The 15,710-nt window shown below is 37.9% G+C and overlaps 1 protein-coding gene across 5 annotated transcripts in view; it reads left to right on the top strand.

The window, feature by feature from the left end:
• The window catches only part of MTA3 (metastasis associated 1 family member 3), a 224,326-nt gene that overhangs the window by 86,681 nt on the left and 121,935 nt on the right, over positions 1–15,710 (top strand). For all 5 annotated transcript variants that reach the window (XM_045549481.1, XM_045549482.1, XM_045549484.1 and 2 more), the window contains one exon: positions 9,535–9,661. In XM_045549481.1, coding sequence (XP_045405437.1) covers positions 9,535–9,661 — 127 coding nt within the window. The remainder of the gene's footprint in view (positions 1–9,534; positions 9,662–15,710) is intronic.

Raw genomic sequence — 15,710 nt, forward strand, 5'->3', positions numbered from 1 at the left:
TCTGTGTATTCTACCCAGTACACCATGAACTGTGAGTTTTTCCATTGCGGCTGTTTGAGAACAAATATTGTTCACAGTCCTGTGTGAGCACTGGCTACTGCTTCCTCATATTCTTTCCAATGATACTTTCTCTGGCCTCTGGTGGTTTCACATGCATGCACCAGTTGTGCATGCATCATCCTGTGTGTGAGAAGGACCTGCCGATTTCCAGGTTTCCCCTATGTTCAACTCTTTCTTCTCTGGTACTTGGTCTTCTGACCTCTAGTTGCTTTCATTTCACTGTTTTCTCACCTTTGTTTCCTGAACTCAAGGAATCGTCTAGGCTCTGCCTCAGTTTCCCCTCCCTGCATTGTTATCTGGAAGTTTTCTCAAGATGGTAGGCAGGACTAGTATGAGGGCTCACCTCATTTGTTTTCCATCTTTCAGGGATCACTGTTCTTCATTGCCTGATGTCCAGTGGTCTAGTGGTCCAATGTTGAGAAAACGATGCTTCATGTATTTTCTCTGCTTTTTAATTAATTAATTACTTATTTATTTATATATTTTTGGTTGTTTCAGATAGGAGAGTATATCTAGTCCTTGTTACTTTGTTTTTCTGAAGGAGAAATCCTGGTTCTGTTTTAAAAATTTTATATCAAAGTATAAAAACACAGTGGGGTGGCTAAAGCATGCAGGTCAATAACTTTTCTCAGATTTACACATTTATTTATATTACTACCACTCAGATCAAGATAGAGAAACTTTCTAATACCTGTGTAGTTTTCCTTGTGCTCCTTCTGCTCCTCACCACCCTCTTTCTCCCCAGGCAATCACTATTCTCTTGTCTCCTTCCCTGTATTTGTTTTGCCTGGTCTTTAACCTCATCTAAATGGAATACTTACAGCATTTATGCTTTTTCTTGCCTGAATTTTTTTTTTTTTTTCAGTCAGCACCCATGTCTATGGCATTCATCTTTGCTGTTGCTATGGATCAGTTGCTCTTTTTAAAATTTTTTTATTCAGGACTTTATTGTTTTAGAGCAGTTTCAAGTGCACAGTAAAATTGAGAGTGAAGTACAGAACTATACCTCCTGCCCCACTCCATTCCCCCTTTCCTTTCTAGCATCAGCTGGCGTAAACCGTGTTTTTTCAGACACACCTCTGCTGGCTTACCCATCAAGCTGTGCGAGTGGCCTCCGTCATACTTCTGGAGCACCCCATGTAATTTTGCAGTACTTATTACACTTGAAAGTGTATATTCTTGTCTTGAAACCAGGATGAACTGTGATCACTATCAGGGTGACTTTTATGTCATCCTCGTAAATAGCCCCAAAACACATTAGTAGGCACATCAATAGATTTCCTTTTTTTGGCTGGGGATGGAGTGGAGAGGAGGACATAGGTTCTGATGAAACACATGGCAGGACAGTTCGTTAGGAGATTTATAAACCAGGAACGTTTAGTTTTTATCTGAATGGTGGGTGACTGGAAGCCATTGAGGCCTTTTTGTCAAAGCAGGGGAGACATGTAAATTGTGTTTTAGGAAGATGCCGGCTGCTGTGTTGTTATTGAATTGGAGAGGACGGTGCGGTGTTGGTGCTTTTGGTTACTTATAATTTTTTTATTTGTTTCTTAAGTTTTAAAATTGATAGCAAATGGAAATTCACATGGTGGTATGTTAAGGTTGTATAAAATTCCAGATGGACTCTGAATTTATTATAAGATTGGGCAGCTTTTGCCAGATGCACTGTTTTTTTGAATAAATGTAAAGCAGAAATAGCTTATATTTCTGATGGGATCCTAACTTGCCATAGAACAACTTATGAGTCATTGTATTTCACAATGTGAAAATAAAATTTCTGTGACTGTTTCTTAAAGCCAATAAAGTAAAAAACCCTTGCTTCAGCCAGTTTTTGTTTTTCTGTTTGTGTTAGATTTTCAGTTAAGATTTCTTTTGCATAGGCCAATAGTTCCTTAAATCCTTTGAAGAGGTCTGTGAGATCAAAACAATTTTTGTAATAATACTAAGGTGTCATTTAGCTGTTTTACAGCAGATTCTTTCATGAGTATATTGCAGGTTTTTCCAGAGTCTGTATGACTTGTGATGACTTTTTTGCTCTCTGGGCTAATGTAATGTATTGTGGTTTTTTGTAGGCTGCATTTTTCTAGTTTGCTTCTTTCTTTCCTTTCCTTTCCTTCCTTCCTTCCTTCCTTCCTTCCCTCCCTCCCTCCCTCCCTCTTTTTTTTTTGAGACAGGGTCTTGCTCTGTTGCCTGGGCTACAGTGCAGTGGCATGATCATAGCTCACTGTAGCCTCAAACTCACAGGCTGAAGCAATCCTCCTGCCTCAGCCACCTGAGTAGCTGGGACTACAGGTGTGTGCTACCACACTTGGCTAATTTTTCTGTTTTTTGTAGAGACAGTGTGTTGCTCAGGCTGTTCTCGAACTCCTGTGCTCACTCAAATGATCTTCCTGCCTCAGCCTCCTGAGTCACTGGCTCCTCCTTTTTTTTTTCCCCTAACCTTCAAAACCAACATTTATTTGTGTAGTTTCAGAAATTGACTAATGTTATACAGAGTTCCGGTTGAAATTTATATTTTGGCAAGATGATAGGAAGAGATGGAGAGTAGGAAGATGTAGGTAAAGAAATGATTATTGACTTTGGTGGTTGTCCCCAATAAGGAAAACAACAGTTTAATATGGATTAGAGTTTAGTTATAGGCAGACAAGAAATTGGATCCTATTCATTTTTTTTTTAGTTTGGAAAATATTTTGAAATACTTTTAGGAAGTAGAAAAGTGAGAAAAATGTAGTGTCTACTACCCAGCTTTATCGTCTCTTAGTATGTTGACGTATTTGCTTTAGATTCTCATGGTGCTGTATACACACCACCCCCCCAACTCCATTCCCCTCCTAGTTTTACCATAGGTGAGTTGCTGTCTAAAAAAACCCAACTTGATGGGGTTCTTTTCACTCATGTTTTCCTGTTCTAGCTGAAGCAGTGTGTGTCACTGTTTTTGTATCTTAAAAAAATAAATGATATTGTACATGTGTTTTTCTAAAAATTGCTTTTTTGCTCAGTATCAGGATTTTGAGATCTATCTGTGTTGGTATGGGGATTAACTCATTCACTTTTAGCTGTTGAATAGTGCTCCATTACATGACTATACTAAAATTTATCCATTTTTTGCTGACCTTTTGCCTTTCATTTTTGCACCTTTTTTTGTGGGTTTAGCTTTTTTAAAAAATTAATATATATTTCACATGCCACATAATTCACTCCTTTAAAAAGATGTACAATTCAGTGGTTTTTAATATATTCACATATCTGTGCAACCATTATCATTATTTAATTCCAGAACATTTTGTTATCTACAAAAAAAACCCTATATCCATTAACAATCACTCCCCATTTCCCCTTCCACCTGGCAACTACTAATCTAGTTTTTGTTTCTGTGAATTTCTGGATATTTCATATAAATAGAATGACTTTTGATCCCGTTTATATGAACTTATTTTGATTATTTTGAAATTAGTGTGAATATAGCCATTCTAGTAAGAATGAAATATTCTCATGGTTTTGATTTGCATTTCCCTAGTGACTAATGATGTTGAACATCTTTTTATGTGCTTATTGGCCATTTGTGTATCTTTTTGGAGACATGTCTATTCAAGTCCTTTGCCCATTATTTAACTGGTTTGTCTTTTTATGGTTGAGTTGTAAGAATTCTTTGTATATTCTGGATATTAGACCCTTACGAGTTACATGATTTGAAAATATTTATAGTTTTACCTCTTTTTTTTTTTTTTTTTGAGACAGAGTCTCACTTTGTTGCCCAGGCTAGAGTGAGTGCTGTGGCGTCAGCCTAGCTCACAGCAACCTCAAACTCCTGGGCTTAAGCGATCCTACTGCCTCAGCCTCCCGAGTAGCTGGGACTAAAGGCATGTGCCACCATGCCCGGCTAATTTTTTCTCTCTATATATATTTTTAGTTGTCCAGATAATTTATTTCTATTTTTAGCAGAGATGGGGTCTCACTCAGGCTGGTCTCAAACTCCTGACCTCGAGCGATCCACCTGCCTCGGCCTCCCAGAGGGCTAGGATTACAGGCGTGAGCCACCGTGCCCGGCCCATAGTTTTACCTCTTATTTAGCTTTTTGATCCATATTGAGTTAATTGTTACAAATGGAATTTTTTTTTATTTTCAGTTTTAGATTGTTCTTTGCTAGTGATAGAGATTATAATTGATTTTTGTGTATTGATTGCCTTTAAACTGGCAGATTGTTTCTTTCTCTTCATTCATATAGTTCCCTGATGTTTCTTTCTCTTCATTCATATAGTTCCCTGAAATCACAATTGTCATAAAAATTCTAGTTTTATTTAAGCTGCTTTTCCCTTTTTTTGAGGACTTTTTTTCTTTCTTACCAGGCAGACTTGAGTTACACCAATACTGAACTATTTTCAGCATGATAATATGCCTTCAAACATTTGGATACTTATTAAATGTATCTATAGACACATTTTTTTACCACCTGCTTTTCTGTATGGTCTGTATCAGCCAACATCTGATCACTGAGAGTGGTATTTCATTAAAATAGAGACCTAAGGATGCTTGAGAATAATCTGTGGAAGATTCCCCTCCTCCCAACTGCTTCCCTTCCCCAAACTGACATGTAGGAGCTGTCATTCTGATTTGCTATGAAAAATACTCAGGTTCAGTTTAAGTACCTAGAATGAGTAATAGCTCCTCCTTGTTGTTGAGGTACCTTAATTCATCAGTCGCCTACTGTGACCTTGTGTATATCACATGCTCTAAAACTTTGACTGAGTCCCTCATTGTGACCTACTGCAGAGACTAATCTCCCAGATCCTGTAGCTAGATGTTTGTACACTCCAGACTGCTCAGCTAGTTGGATTTCTTCTCTAACCCTGCTTCCTGGACATTGTTAGTGCTAGCCTTATTCTGTCTCTTCTCAGTTTGCATGTGTAAATAGCTTTGCTGAGCTTTTGTGGCCTTGGTTGCTTTTTCATCCTGCAGTCTACAATTTTGAAACATGTAGGAGACTTGCTGAATCATGCATTATATGTCACATAAAACTAAAACAGAAGATACAAGTATAGTGATATCTCTCTCTTTAAAACTTCAAACAATGCCTTTGTACAGTTTCTCTCTGTATTCTTTCTCCCCTTCCTGACCCCAGTGCCTTATTGTTAAACTATGTGCACTGTAACTTTTCCAACTGTAAAGAATATTCAGAAAATAATTTGATGTTTGATATCTTCTATTACTATGTAGCACTCAACTTCTACTTTAATAACTTTCAGAAGACAGCAAATTTGGTGTTTATCAAGCTTGGTAAAATGGTTTATAAAAATTCTAGAAGCCTAATGTGGTGGCACGTGCCTGTAGTCCCAGCTACTCAGGAGGCTGAGGTGGGAGGATCATTTGAACCCAGGATTTTGAAGTTAGCCTGGGCAACATAGCAAGACCCCAACTCTCTTTTTTTTTTTTTTTGAGATAGAGTCTCACTCTGTTGCCCGGGCTAGAGTGCCGTGGCATCAGCGTAGCTCACAGCAACCTCAAACTCCTGGGCTCAAGCAATCCTCCTGCCTCAGCCTCCTTAGTAGCTGGGACTCCAGGCATGCGCCACCATGCCTGGCTAATTTTTTCTATATATATTTTTAGCTGTCCATATAATTTCTTTCTATTTTTAGTAGAGACGGGATCTCGCTCTTGCTCAGGCTGGTCTCGAACTCCTGAGCTGAAACAATCCGCCCGCCTCGGCCTCCCAGAGTGCTAGGATTATAGGTGTGAGCCACCATGCCTGGCCAAGACCCCAACTCTTAAAAAAAATTATAGAGGTATTATGATGTATGTGGTTTTCAATGATGATAGTTATATTTGGTCTTTAAAAATTTTTTCATTATCTAAGTGCTAATTTTTTCCACTGTTTAATGTTTTTAGGATATCAGTTGCATAGAACTCATTCATTCCTGCTTAGAAGCCAGTGCAAATGTATAGGAATATGTAAATGAAATTTAACTAGCAAATTTAAAAAAATGGGATTTTGTTAGTGATCTTGATAATGACAGGTGCTATTGTGAGTTGTATCTTCAGTTAGGTTGGACTTCATTGATTCTGAACCAAAGGGTTGTATAAGAAAGTAAGGTTTACTGTTGTTACTATTACTTGTAGAGCTTGTTGCTGTTTTAGCTCTGCAGGGTATGCATTATAATTCAGTTAGATGTGTCTTACAGAATAACAATTTGTCAAATCCTAATTAGGTAAAGGGTATAATTTTGTAGGTGATATTTTCTAGTGCTAATAGTGGCAATACAGCTATAACTTTATTGATCTCCACTGGTGAAATGTTATTAGACCTGCAAGTAAATGGCTCCTTTAGTGCTGTATTTCTCTTTGAGTAGTTCATTAAAAAGAACATTCAAAGAATTTTAAATTGCTTTATTCTTTCTTTGAACTAAGTGAGTCTTTTTCTAAATGACTTTTTAAGGTTCATTTTCAATTTAGTTTTAAAAATTTGAAAGTAGAAAAGATCTGACACAGCCCATTCATTACCCACATAGAATTCAGAAAGAACTGCTACAATGAGGGGATTATATTTGATAAAATCCCTTCTGTGATCATAGGTCCTGAAATAAGAATGTATAAAAATTGTGGCTGGGTGCAGTGGCCCAAACCTATAATCCCAGCACTTTGGAAGGCCAAAGTGGGAGGATCACTTGAGCCCAGGAGTTCAAGTTTACAGTGAGTTATGATCATACCACTGTACTCTGGTCTGGCCTGAGTGACAGAGTGAGACCCTGTCTCAAAAAAAGAGAAAAGAAACTTGCATACAACTTTGTTTCCTGACTTTTCCATCCCTTCCTTCCAGCTCTGCTTCCCAAAGATAGACACTTTGAATTGCTTTTTCTTAGTAACTATTTTGTTCATTTCTATCCCCAGCACCTTTAATAATGCCTGATTTGGTGCCTAATAAATATTGCTTGAATGAATGAAAGGATGTTCTTTCTCTGTTCTCAGTACTATACAATTTTAGGTTGAATATAATTTTTGTTCTTACCATCTTTACATACAGTGCTGCTATTCATAAATAGATTCCATTCTGATTCTAGTTTCTTTGCATGTGACTTATTTTTTATTTCTGTAAACTCCTCTTCCTCCCAAGTATCAAGGTTGAGTTGGAGGTACCTTTATGTAAATAAACTTTTGTAATCTTCTCATGTTATCACTTTTAAGTATGTTGGGGGAATTCTGGAGACTAGTCTTGTTAGGGTGGGAACTTGTAGTGTGCAATGAGAAAGAATTCTTGACACAAATATTAGAATAGTATTTATTTATTTATTTAGAGACAGAGTCACACTCTGTTGCCCGGGCTAGAGTGCCGTGGCATCAGCCTAGCTCATAGCAACCTCAAACACCTGGGCTCAAGCAATCCTCCTGCCTCAGCCTCCCAAGTAGCTGGGACTACAAGCATGCACCACCATGCCCGGCTAATTTTTTTTCTATATATATTTTTAGCTGTCCATATAATTTCTTTCTATTTTTAGTAGAGATGGGGTCTCGCTCTTGCTCAGGTTGGTCTTGAACTCCTGAGATCAAATGATCCACCCACCTCAGCCTCCCAGAGTGCTAGGATTACAGGCGTGAGCCACCGCACCGGCCTAGAATAGTTTTAAAGAAAGAAAAGTTTATTTTACTCCCCAGAGGGAGGGAAGGCTGTCCTTTCAAGTCTCATTCAGTGAGGGGAAATTTTCTTGAATCATTTCTTTGATAAGGCTATGCTCCTCAGCTTTCCTCCCGAAAAAAGTGAAAGAAATCTGTTTTCTTTATTGTCTTATTCTATAATTTTTATTATTGGGATGTTGGACTTCATGGATTGTTCTTTAATTTTTTTTATCTCTTGGTCTTCAACTATTCTTCCTCTTTGACTTTGTGTTGTAATTTCTGGGACATTTCCTTACCATTACCTTCCATTCCTGCTATTAGCTTTTTATTTGTGTTATCAAATTTGAAAATATCTTGTTTTTTGTTTTCTGATTATTCCCTTTTTCAATATAGTATTCTGGGATTCAGTTATTCTTCTGTGTATATATAGGCTTTTAACCCTTTTTAAGTTCTTCACCTCACTCCTCTTTTTTGTTTTTTTTTGCAGTACTTGGTATCTTCAAGGGCTAAGTTAGTAGAGGTTTTGCTCCTGACTTCTTAATGGTTTCCCTATCTATATGCATGGGTTACCTGTTCCTTCTCTCTACTAAATGTTTAACCTTTTTTTTTTTTTAACATTTACTTTCCACCTTCTAAATTTTTTTGGTGGGGAAGGTTGAAATTATTTCTTTGTTGCTTCAATTTTATTGTCATTGAAATGTTAATACAGTTATTTATTTATTTTTTGGAGACAGAGTCTCGCTCTGTTGCCTGGGCTAGAGTGCCATGGCGTTAGCCTAGCTCACAGCAACCTCAAACTCCTGGGCTTAAGCAGTCCTTCTGCCTCAGCCTCCCAAGTAGCTGCGACTACAGGCATGCGCCACCATGCCCGACTAATTTTTTCTATTTTTAGTTGTTTGGCTAATTTCTCTCTATTTTTAGTAGAGATGGGTGGGGGAGGGTGTTTCGCTCTTGCTCTGGCTGGTCTCGAACTCTTGACCTTGAGTGATCCTCCTGCCTTGGCCTCCTAGGGTGTTAGGATTACAGGCATGAGCCACCGCTCCCAGCCTTTTTTTTTTTTTTGAGACAGGGTCTGGTTCTGTCACCCAGGCTGGGATGCAGTGGCCCAATTATATCTCGTTGCAACCTCAAATTCCTGGGCTCAGGTGATCCTCCTGTCTCAACCCCCAGAGTAGCTGGGACTACAGGTGCTTGCCACCACACCTGGCTAATTTTTAAATTTTTTATAAAGATAGGGGGCTTACTATGTTGTTTAAGCTGGTCTTGAACTCCTGGCCTCAAGCAATCCTCCCTCCTGGGCCTCCTAAAATGCAGGGGTTACAGGCACGAGCCTTTGCACCTGGCCAGTTAATACACTTTAATTGCCATCTTGGTGTGGTTTTATTGGAGGAAGAAGAGATAGTGCATATATTCCATCTGCCATTTTTAAAATTAATTTTTAACTGATGTATATTTGTACATATTTTTGTGATAAATGTACCATTTTTTGTTTTTAAACTTAATTTTTTTTAAAGCTGAGACAGGATCTTGCTCTGTCACCCAGGCTAGAGTACAGTGGCATCATCATAACTCACTGCAACCTCAAACTCCTGGGCAATCCTCCTGCTTCAGCCTCCTAAGTAGCTGGAACTACAGGCACACGCCACAATGCCTGGCTAATTTTTCTGTTATCTACCATTTTAAGTTGGAGTGTTTCTTCTTCTTTTGAGGCCCCAATAATTTTATCGTTGTAATTAATTTGACCAATTAAATATGTAAATTTAAAGTTGATTAGTTTGAAGAAAATAATGAAATATTGATTTGATCTAACTTAATACCAGTAAATAATGTGGTTTGCAATAATGAATTCTTTGAATTTTATTTTCGTAGAAGAAATTGAGGAAGAGTCTGAAACAACTGTTGAGCCAGACTTGACTGATAAACAGAAACATCAGTTGAAACACAGGGAACTCTTTTTGTCTCGACAGTATGAATCTCTGCCTGCAACACATATCAGGTAAGAACTTTTTAGAAGTTAATCTAAAGTCAGTAATAGTGTGACCAAAAAATAAAAAAAGAGGTTTTTTTGAAGCATTTTCCAAACTCTTCTCTGGATCTTGCCCAGATTAGTTTATTAAAGGCTTCATAATGGAATTTTATCTTGGAAATTTATAGTGTATATTAGCATATTAAAGCTCTGCAAAAGTTCTGCCATAAAATAACCATTTTAACTTTGTTTTAATCCTAACTTCCCAATTTATTTGAATATCTATTAGCATCCTACAGAGTAGAGTCCAGAAGACATCATTTTGGGAAATGCTGGTTTTCTTCAGAGTCTGAGAAAATTATATAGTCCTTAATTAGAATTGAAAGGTTAGAACCTAAAATATGGTTCTATTGGTTGGTTCTATATGGCACAGGTGGTTCTTGACCTTGTAGGATATATGGCTATATATTTATTTAAGGGTCTCTTGGACAAAACCTTTACCTACTTTATTATTCTTATTGTCATCAGAGCGGTATATTGATAGGATACAAAAGTGAAAAATCCTAGGCCCTAGTTTGTAGTTTTGGGGAATCTGGAGAAATAGTGATGGTCTTTTATGATCTACTGGTAGTGATAAAACTTAAGCATAAATACAGTTGAGCTATTTTTCAGTGCAGTCTGTAACAGGTGCATCTTAGAGGTATAACAGAATGTTAGAGCTCAAAGACCTTGGTCAGGAAAGCTTCAGAAGGAGTTGACATTTACTTAGCCTTCAAGGCAGTGTGGGGCACAGGTTAGGTAGAGGTAACAGGTGAGCATGGGATGTTTGCAGGGAAAAAGCACATGACCAGGATGGTGTGTGTGTGAGGGAAAGCAGTGTTTCAGTCCCCTCAGGTTGAAGAAATTCCTTCAATTTTTGTTTATAATCTCTATTTGCTTTATCCAGCTCTTTGCTGGTCATAATAGCCATAAAAACTGTTTATATACAGAAATAAAATATATCAACAATTTCAGTAATTGCTCCCTCCTCTTTAGCCACCAGTGTTGGGAGTGAATCTAAGTCTGCCTTTCTGCATTCAGACACGTACATATACACACAGACCCCCTCTGCCCCCCAACTCCAGGTACCTTTGTGCCTACCTTTTTTTTTTTTTTTTTTTTTTTGAGACAGAGTCTCACTCTGTTGCCCAGGTAGAGTGAGTGCCGTGGCGTCAGCCTAGCTCACAGCAACCTCAAACTCCTGGGCTTAAGTGATCCTACTGCCTCAGCCTCCCGAGTAGCTGGGACTACAGACATGCGCCAGAATGCCCGGCTAATTTTTTCTATATATATTTTTAGTTGGCTAGATAATTTCTTTCTATTTTAGTAGAGATGGGGTCTCACTGTTGCTCAGGCTGGTCTCGAACTCCTGACCTCGAGCAATCCACCCGCCTCGGCCTCCCAGAGTGCTAGGATTACAGGTGGTTCACCCACCCCCCCCCCCCCCCCCCCCCGGAAATGGACCCAGAGATCTTCTATGGCAGGAAGTGTATGACAAAGATGATAAAATTAGTTTTTCTCCAGATCTTTCCAGAAATAACTTGATCATCTTCCCTTTCAATAGTTAACATTATATTATTGCTTTATTTAGGTTTTTATAGGGGGCACTATGGTAGAGTTAGTATATTCTGTGTGGCTTAAGTCTTTTTCTAGAAAAAATAATCAGGCCACATAATGTGGAAAACAGTCTTTTTACCCACCAACAGGGCTATTTCAAGAAAGAAAAATAGAGAATTAGGGTAATAATTTTTGCTCAAAGAGAATATATAAAAACATTTTTGAGATTTTCTTAAAGTTGTGTATAACTAATAAATGCTAAAGAGCCAGATGCATTTATTATGTTATTGGAAGAAGGTGTAGAATATAAAGATTCGTTTTAAGCTCAACAAGTTATGTGGCTAATCATAAGAATCTTGCCAGAACAAGAATCTGACAAATGGTTTTAAAAATGTATCCAAAACATGCAAGTATATTTTTAATTTGCCCTTCTGATAGCTCGGAATCTGTTTATAAGTAATGTTGGTTTCCTTTAACAGATTGCCTGGAATGGAAAAACTAGTGGTATATTTTTTATCTTCCATAAGGATTGAGAGAGTATATTAAAATACAATTATCAAGTCATTCCTGTGTTGAACATAGGAATTACGTAGTATCCATGATCATTCAGTTACTGTTGAATGCACTTCCTGTGTATATTCTAGGTTAGGGAGCTTACTAAATGCTTGATAAATAATACAAGGGCCCCAGTTTATAAACCAAGGAATTTACCAGGTCGTAATTCCTTTAAATTATGATGAAGAGACATAGACATTTGGGGCTTTTTGTTTTGTTTTTTTCCCAGGTTGAAAGGGAGTAGTGGAGAGCCCCATTTTCTCATCTGTGGCTCTCAGTTTTAAACAGCTGAATGGGGTTAGGAGAAGTCTCTGGCCAAGGCATGGAGCTGTGCTAACTAGCCCACATGCTGATGTAGAACAAGTGCACATTGGCGTGGTCTTGACATTTTGCTAATGTTGAAGTCGTGCCCTATGTATTTCTGCTTTAAAAGGAGAAAATTATTGAAGCCCCATTGTTCTTTGGCAGCAAAGAGGGGTAATTTGGTGAATACTGACTTTTTACTCTCAGGGACATTATCAAGTGCCCAGAATTTCCTTGGTACTATCTGGAGCATAGGAGAAAACCTGACTGAGGCATTCTTCAAGTCCTTTGTAGTCTGTGAACTATAATCCTTGCTGGATGCTGTAAGCTCCCCAGAGTGGCAGGGACACAACTCTTTGCTCCTTCTGATTCTAATGGAAGAGAGGGAGAGAGAGGAGTGGACGGGACCTGGGACTGTGATTCACCTCTTATTTGTGAGACAGGCAGGGCTGGAGCAGCGAGAATCCCTTTGGGACATTTTTTTGGTGGAAGGAGAGAGGCAACATGTTTCATTCATGTACAATGACATAGGTCATTTAATAATAAATTATATCCTACAAATATTATACAGCACTATAAAATTCATTGTTATACCAGCTGCTAGACCTGTTATATGTATGCATTTTACTGTATTCAGTCTATGTATGACTAATACCTTCACTAATAGATTTTCTTACACACTGCTAATATTCAATAACTCTTTATATTTATATCATCTAGTTCACAAATATCTCTTCATTCTGCATTCATCCATAAGTAGACTGTGAAAATTTGTAAATTTGAGAAGCGTAACACAGCTACTCACAGTTGGAGAAGGTTAATGTGCTGGTTATTTAGATATTTTCCCTTATTTCATTTCTGAACCCGTCCTTCCATTCTCTACTTTACAATGCTAGAGCTACTGTAGTCGGTATTATCTATTGTCCAGGCTTATATGTAGCTCATGTGTATTGTATTGAATTTGGCTTTTAAAAATTCTAAAGTTTATTGAACTCTTTATGATTGGCACTATCATTGCTTTACATGTATTTATAAAGGAGGTACTATTATTATCCCTGTTTTACAGGTGAGACTGAAGCACAAAATGGTTGAGTAACTTGTTTAAAGTCTCAGGTCCTAAGTGGTATATTTAGAAATTAAACCCAGACAGCCTAGTTGCAGATACACAGTATTATGGAGAATACTTAACTGCAAGTTTAAAAAGCACCAGAGACAGAAAGGAAGCTCCTCAGTAACTTGTTGAATTGGCAGACTCCTTGCTTTTTCTATTTTTGACCTAATTCTTCTATTTAGACTTTCAAGTCAAATGGGCAGAACTAGGTTAACCTATTTAAGGATATAAATTGAACTATTACACTAAAATATAATGCTACAATGCTAGATGTATAGTAGGAACTAGGAAATACTTACTTGAATGGGTGATTGTTGCCTAAGTGTATGTATATGTCTTTATGTAGTCCAACATCAGTTTTTTCAAATCTCAAGCACACAAAGCCTGGTTTTTTAAAAGCTGCTAATTATAGCATTGGTACTTGTAATGTTTAATACCTCTTCCCAGTTGCTGGTGCAAGTAGTCATATTTAAAAAGAGCTAATTCTTTTCTGCTTGTCAACCTTGGGATCTGGGCCACAGCCTTTGCAGTTATGCTTTAGTGTGTCTTAAAAACATTTCCTTAGTATTAATACTTGCTGATTATTGGCCTCAGTTTGTCCTGCAGTAAGGGCTTTGGACTTGATTATTTGTTCTCCAAGTTTATATTGCTGCGAGTAGTGAGTGGTAGTAGAGGGACCCATTACCATCCATGCAAGTGGACTTGGCCCAGGTTAGAGCATCACTGTTGAGGGCTCTAACTCATTGCATAACCTTGACTGTGGGCTTTTTTTTTTTTTTTTTTAAGATGGGGTCCAGGATCTTGCACTGTCATCCAGGTTGGTGTACAGTGGCCCTGTCATGTCTCACTGTAGCCTTGAACTCCTGGGCTCAAGTGATCCTCCTGCCTCAGCTTTCTGAATAGCTGGTACTGCAAGGTGTGCACCACTGTGCCTGGTTAATTTTTTTTTATTTTTTGTAGAGATGGGGTCTTGCCATGTTATCCAGGCTCATCTCAAACTCCTGGCCTCCAAACTCCAAGGTGATCCTCCCACCTTGGTATCCCAAAGTGCTAGCTAAGATTATAGGCATGAGTACTATGCCTGGCCCACATTCTTTTCCTTTTAAACAATTGTTAGGTTAGGATCCCAAAATGCAGATGCCATCACCATCACTATTTAGAAGAGTGGCTACAGCCATAATTTCTAGTGAACTTTTCTTGGTTTAAGTGATGCCATGTTGCCTAAATCACCTCTTTCTTCCAGTTCAGTTTTTAATTTTTTTTGTATTTAACTTTTGTGCCGTAGTCTGTCTTCAAGTATTAGATGATCCATAGCTATCCATTCTTATTCAAAACCAAGGGATTAGCAAGGCTGACCAGAGCTTTATTTATGTGGGCAGACTTTGGAGGCAGTTGTGGAGCTGGCTTTTCTAGGCCCTTCTCTCCTAAGACTGGAGATTCTTCAGGACTGTGCTAGAGAGGTCCGTTCCACCCTCCCTTGTATCAGCTCCCTTTATACATATCTTGGGCTTTGTTTCTTAATTGTTTGCCTAGTTTTATTAGTTGAAAGTGGAAATACCTTTATTATTTCCCTGTTAAATACGCTACTCATCCTAGACTTTGGTTTCTCTTCTTAGGCTCTCCTGTCTGTCTTCTGTCTTCCAAAATTTTCTGAAAATCTTCATTTTGCTGATGGTTCCCCTGGATTTCTCTTTGTGGTGGTTTTAGGTTCTTTGGTTTTTAATTTTCTTGTTATCATTTTAAAGTCATCTCAGGAAAGAAGAGAAAAACACATGGGGTTTGTCTGTATTTTAATTCATTATTATTCCATTCAGACCCTAAAAATAATCATTCTATACCTTCCCTCCCATTGGGATGCTGGGAAGTTTCTTTCAATTAGATCACTGAATAAAAATAGTGTATGATATTAGGATTTATCTCTCCATGTTTCTTTATGAAATGTAGCTGTCAGACTGTTTGGAAATACATTATGACTCTGATAAGTTATTCAAAATTGACAAAACATTTCCATCCATTTTATAGGCTGTAATTTGAAAAGATTTTTGGTTTATATTTTATTTAAAGCAATTAATTTTTGAAAGAATTTTTTTAGGTTGTCTTGTATCTAAGAAACTAATAAATAAACAGAAGATACTTATCTGTAAGCAGATTTTTTTCTTTTAACAAAAAATGTTCCACATAATCAGCAAAGCAATTGTTGGTAGATGGGAATAGATTGCCACAGTGAATCTTTGTATTCCTATGGTTAGGGATGGTATGGTAGTCCATTTTTATGTTGATATAAAAATTACCTGAGGCTGGGTACTTTATAAAGAAAAGAGATTTATTTGACTCATGGTTGTGCAGGCTGTAGGAGAAACATGGCACTGTCACATACTTCTGCTGAGAGCCTTAGGAAACTTTCAGTCATGGTGGAAGGCGAAGGGGAAGGGGGAACAGGCATGTCACATGGCCAGAGAGGGATGGGGGGATGGGGAAGGTAGGGGAGTGGGGGTTGGGGTGCCAGGCTCTCTT

This window comes from Lemur catta, chromosome 4, assembly GCF_020740605.2.
Source record: "Lemur catta isolate mLemCat1 chromosome 4, mLemCat1.pri, whole genome shotgun sequence".
Taxonomy (NCBI): Eukaryota; Metazoa; Chordata; class Mammalia; order Primates; family Lemuridae; genus Lemur; species Lemur catta.